The 5,504-nt window shown below is 54.5% G+C and overlaps 2 protein-coding genes across 2 annotated transcripts; both read left to right on the top strand.

Annotated features, from left to right (window-relative positions):
- The first annotated feature begins 55 nt into the window (after positions 1-55).
- ATP6V1F (ATPase H+ transporting V1 subunit F) lies at positions 56-2,607 on the top strand. Its single transcript, XM_082693057.1, has 2 exons — positions 56-360; positions 2,143-2,607. The coding sequence occupies exons 1-2, from the start codon at positions 203-205 to the stop codon at positions 2,342-2,344; spliced, it is 360 nt and encodes a 119-aa protein (XP_082549183.1). The 5' UTR covers positions 56-202; the 3' UTR covers positions 2,345-2,607.
- Positions 2,608-2,701: 94 nt separating this feature from the next.
- Positions 2,702-5,333, top strand: SPMIP1 (sperm microtubule inner protein 1). Its single transcript, XM_082693056.1, has 2 exons — positions 2,702-3,594; positions 5,220-5,333. The coding sequence occupies exons 1-2, from the start codon at positions 3,171-3,173 to the stop codon at positions 5,327-5,329; spliced, it is 534 nt and encodes a 177-aa protein (XP_082549182.1). The 5' UTR covers positions 2,702-3,170; the 3' UTR covers positions 5,330-5,333.
- Positions 5,334-5,504: the final 171 nt, after the last annotated feature.

Raw genomic sequence — 5,504 nt, 5'->3', positions numbered from 1 at the left:
TCTGGGAATCGTAGTCCCCAGGTTCGGGCCTCTATAGCGCAGGCGTATTCAGATTGAGACCGTTTTACTATTGATGCGCATGTCCCGGGAGGCGGAGTGGTGAACTGCGCATGTCTAAGGGGTGGAGGTGCGGTCGAAAAGGCGGCGCACTGCGGAGGTGGGGCATCGGTGACTCCCGGCCGTCGCGGACCTGCCTGCGAGAATGGCGGGTAGGGGGAAGCTAATCGCGGTGATCGGAGACGAGGACACGGTGACTGGCTTCCTGCTGGGTGGCATAGGGGAGCTTAACAAGAACCGCCAGCCTAATTTCCTGGTGGTGGAGAAGGATACAACCATCAATGAGATCGAAGACACTTTCCGGTACGGTAGCCCGCGAGGCCTGAATGGGACCCTTTGCCTTGGGTGGGAACGCGGAGAGCAGGCGGGGGCGGCGCTGCGACCCGGCGGCCGGGCCTGCGCTGGGCTTCCGGACCCCGACACCGAGGGTCAAGGAAGGTGGTCCGGCAGCCCTTCCGGAGAAGGCCTCTGTGCTCCAAGTTCCCTTTTGGGGCTTGGGAGAACCCGGGCTATGTCAAGTCGTCATCTTCACATGACTGTGTCAGGAAAGAAGGGGAACAGAGCTCGTGACGGGCGCCGCCCCAGGGTCGCGTCTCAGCTCCGCCCACGTTCGCCCCCAGCCTTGCTAGCACTCGGCTCTTGCGGATTGGCATGTAAAGGAACCACGCACTCATCGGGAACACCTAGGCAGTGGGGTCGGGGTGGAGGTTCCTTGTGTTTTCACGTCCCTTAGAGGCTAACAACAATTCTGTAAGGTAGGGGTTATCGTTCTCCTTTACAAGTGGGAAAACTAAAGCTCAGGGAGGTTACGTACTCAAGTACATACCATTTGGAAGAGAGGGAGAGGGTTTGAACCCAGTCCCAACTCTCTTAAGCCAAGTCCACGCTTTGCTTGTACAGTTCCCTCACTCTTAGAATCTCCCATTGTCCTGAGTGCAACAACCAGATAACCAGGACAGTGTCCTGCTTCCGGCTAAGATCTTGCATTTGAAGTTCTTATTTCTTGCCCTGGGACAAGAGTAATAGTTTGGTAGTGTGAATGCAGGCATGCCCCTTAAACCAGGAAGTGAGACTTGAATTGAGAATGCCAGCCCCTATGCTTTCTCAACCCCTTCTCTAAGGTCCCTGTTGCCAAGTCTCAGGGACATACCACGTTCACCTGTTTTTCCCTACACAGTCAGCCCTGAGATGCAGGCTCAAACTGGTTCCTGCTGCCTGCGGTGTGAAAGGCCCTCAACTGGCCTGATCTCTAAGCATTCTGGCAAAGTGACCCAAGTTACCATGAGAGAAGGACAGATTTTACTCCAAGAACTTTCCATGCTTCTATCCAAAGGGACCCAGAGATCATCAGGTCTAACCAGCTGTAGTGCCTGGCACAGAGCAAGCACTCAGTAAAATTAGTTTTTAATATTTTAATTAACTAATGTATGGGTGATCACAAAGAAGGGAGATCCCAGTCTAGGCTCTCTCTCTGGGGAAAGTATGATTTTCCTCCTTTTGTCTGTATTCTTGGCTCACACCAAACTTCCCCTCTGATCCATCCGCCAGCCTCATCAGCATAGACCTTAAGGCCTTTAGTGGTCTCATCAGCCTCCTTAAAAAAAATTTGTTTTTCTTTGAAAAGTTAAAGTATTCATGTGCTTTGCAAACTAATATTTAAAAGGTTTAGACATTGAAAAGTCTTATTCCTATCGCACCCCGTCTTTTTCCACTTCATTACCTCCTTTCTCCACCCCTGTAAACACTTAATTGCTTATTTACCTTTTTCTGCTTTTTCTTCATGTACATACAGAGGGACAGACATGCATATTCTTAACCCTCATAGCATACAGAATATGCCAGCATGTGCCCTAATCTTCAGCACCAGTTCACGTGGAAGCCTTCCAAGCAGGGGAGGTAGAAGCCGACCCTGACAGCCAGGGCCCTTAGATTTTGTAATGAAGTTGATGCTGATTAGAGTGGAGAGAGTTTAGCTAGCAACCTTTGCCCTTGAACTCTGCGGTTTCTGGGTCAAGCCCATTCCCCTCTACAGCCGAGCGTCACCACCTCACAGTGGACTGCCTGGAATCCCTTCTCTCTCAACAGGCAGTTTCTAAACCGGGATGACATTGGCATTATCCTCATCAACCAGTACATCGCAGAGATGGTGCGGCACGCGCTCGACGCCCACCAGCGCTCCATTCCAGCTGTTCTGGAGATCCCGTCCAAGGAGCACCCCTATGATGCCGCCAAGGACTCCATCCTGCGTAGGGCCAGAGGCATGTTCACGGCCGAGGACCTGCGCTAGGGCCTTCCCCACAGCCAGGCAGCTTCTCCCCAGGCTTGCCGTCAGCCCTTCTCTAAGTTGTGAGCCCCAGCCCCCTGCCCCTTCCCATTCCACTAAGAGGCTAAGTGAGGGGCTTCCAGGTTGCTGGGGCTCTGCCATTAAAGTCAAGCCTGGTTAGGGAACAGGAAGCCTTGAGTGTTTTCTCTCCACTACCTCTTCCCTGTGCTGTTACACAGTGTCATTGTTGATGTTAAATTAAAAAAGTAATATTCTTGTTTCTCTCCAAACTGAGGCTGGGTGCTACAAAGGATACGCATGGGATGAGGTCCTTGGGGGGATTAGATTGGCAGGGCTGGGAAGGGTTTGGCCAAAGATACAGGCATAGCAAAATTGGACCAGGAAGACTGTGCCAGGAGGTCTTAACTCAAGGATGGATCTTTTGAATCAACAGTGACCTGCTCTGGTGGGAGGAATGGGAGAAGGCTTTGTGCCCAGGCCCTTGGTTCCCCCACTTCAGTGTCTCTTGGGCTAGGAAGGGACCTAACCCCAACGGATGGAAGCAGAAACACAGGAAATCTAGAAGCCTGTGGTATTAGACCAAGCCTGGGTCCTCCAAGAGGCTTGGAGATCAAGGGTCTTAGCCGATGGGCTCTGGCCTGAGGTTGCCTCTGGAGTGAGGCGTGTGAGGTCTGCTCCAGGCAGGGCGAGTAGAACCCTGGCCCTGTGTGAGGTGAGGCCTGGTTGCCGGGTGACTGCCTGTGGCGGCCCCTGCTGTCAGAATGACTGTGCTTGCTATTGCTCACCCCTCGGGGACAGACAGCCAGGTACTGCTCCTTCCCCTGCTACCATGTCACGGCAGCTCAACATGGATACGCTGCGGCAGAACTTTTGGAAGGAGGAGTATCTGCGGGAGAAGATGTTGCGCTGTGAATGGCACCGCAAGTATGGGACGATGGTGAAGGCCAAGCAGAAGGCTAAGGCTGCAGCGCGCCTACCCCTCAAACTGCCCACCCTGCACCCCAAAGCCCCACTTCCACCTCCACCAACCCCCAAAGCGATGCCAACCAAGGCCCCCAGCCCTGTGCTGGAGACCCCTACTATTCAGTCAGAAATGTACCCAGTCCCGCCTGCCACCCGGGCTCTGCTGTATGAAGGCATCTCCCATGACTTCCAGGGGCGCTATCGCTACCTCAACACCCGAAAACTGGACTTGCCAGAGATCCGCTACATCTTCCCCATCACCACCAGCTTCACGTACGGCTGGCAGCTGGGTGAGCCCCAACCTCTCCACAATCATCCCCCTCATGAACACACAGCCCCTGCCCTGAGAGGCAGATCATGCTGTCAGCACTAGGCATGCGAGACGTGGTTGGGGGTGTCCATTCTAGTGGGGGGTCCAGGCCGTGAACATAAGACAAAGGACTCATTTGAGAAGGACCAGTTCCATGATGAGACTAGGGAGTGATGGGGGAGATGGCAAGGGATGGGTGAGGCTTTAAGCTGGATTGTCCAGGCAGGCCTCTCTGGGGACCTAACAGAAGTTGAGTGACACAAAGGAGGAAGTTGGATTTTATCCAAGTGGGAGATGAAGCCACAGAGTGTTTTAAGCCCGTGAATGGTAATGGTAGGGTACTAACTATTCTGTAAGTAATGGCCTTTCCTGGGAAAGAGTCAACTCTAGCAGCTGAGGTCTGCATCTGTTGGGTCACCCTGGCAGGAGAGGACGATGGCTTGGGCAAGGGTGATTAGCAGTAGAGCTGAGGGACATTCAGGCTATGTTTTGGAGGAGGAGTCATGAAGCCTGCTGATGGACTGAATGACAGAAGGGGAAAGGAGGCTGCGGCAAAGCCCGGGTGTTGGGCCCAAGCGCCTGGACAAGGAAGATGGGGAGGAGCAGGGCTGGAGGGTGTGTGAAGACAGGTGGGCCCTGGCCGTGCTGGAGGGGCCAACGAGGCGGCTGTGTATGGAGGTCCCCTCTCTGGAGGGACGTCAGAGCCGAAGATGCAAGTTTGGGGGCCATCAGGATGTAGGTGCTATTTAAAGCCTGAGGTTGGGTGGGCTCACCCGGGGAACTCCAGGAGCTGGAATGTGACACGAGACACAGGGGGCACAGAGAGGGGTAAGGAGATGATGATGGTGGGCAGGCTCTCCATCTGGACCAAGTCTGCTTTCTCTGTGAGGCTGAGAGTCAAGGTTGTCCACCTGGAGGAGAGGGGGGAGGCAGTGGTGTAGCTGGAGATGCAGAGTTAAATGGCACAGGAAAGGGAACATGCCCGCAAGTGTGGCAGGACTGCTGGGTGAGGCCGTGTCCTTTGCTCTCTGTGCTCCTGAGTTGCAAGTGAGGCAGCTCAGTCATGGGTCACTGTCCGTGTGTGTCGGCGGTGGCCCCCACCCACCCGCATGCTTGAGTGCCTGGGCGAAAAAGGTGGATGGTTGGGGATAAACACGGCTGATGTTTTGCCTAAAAATTTCCCCCACTTTCCTTAGGGTCCTAAATGGAAGAGGAAAAGAGGAATTTTCCCACAAAAGCAGAAAGCATGTCCCAAGAGAGCAGGAGTTAGAAGGAAACCCTCTCTCTCCCAGAGCCGTCTAGCTTTGTCTGTCCCCATGACCAGCACTGCTGGGTGTCCTGCCACCGGCTCTGTGGAGGAGCCTGAGGTGGGAGAAATGAAGGCACGTGACAGACTGGCCGGTTCGGCCATGCCTGCTGGTCTGGACCCCCAGCTGGTTCCCTGTTTGCCCACAGCCAGTGTTCCTCAAAAGTACCTTTTATTCCTTCACACTTCCAACGTGGACACAATACAGGCAGATTCCTAGGGCTTCGTAGGCAGGGCTCCCACGCTCCGCAAGTTCCCTTTCCCAGGCCCCATTCCTGGCCTCTGACATATTTCCACAGGCCCCCCAGTGAAGCAAGAACTGGTCTCCTGTAAGATGTGCCGCATTGAATCGTTCTTCCGAAAGAATGGGGCCTTCTCGCTGCTTGACCCTCAGGACCTGGCTCTCTGACGGTGGCCAGGCAGTGGACTGAGCGAGGGAAGAAGAAATAACATGCCTCCTGGTGGGGCCGAAGCTGCTGTGTGTGTCCGTGTGTCTGGCCTCCCAGGCCCTGAGGCAAAGTTCTGGGCCTTTCTTGGAACCACCTTTATTCTGCCTTTGCTGGCCTGCCATTTGCTGGCTTGCT

The sequence above is a fragment of the Mustela nivalis genome (assembly GCF_964662115.1).
Source record: "Mustela nivalis genome assembly, chromosome: 12".
In the NCBI taxonomy this organism is placed as follows: Eukaryota; Metazoa; Chordata; class Mammalia; order Carnivora; family Mustelidae; genus Mustela; species Mustela nivalis.
Note: the sequence above shows the minus strand (reverse complement) of the source record. Positions and strands in the feature narration are given on the sequence as shown.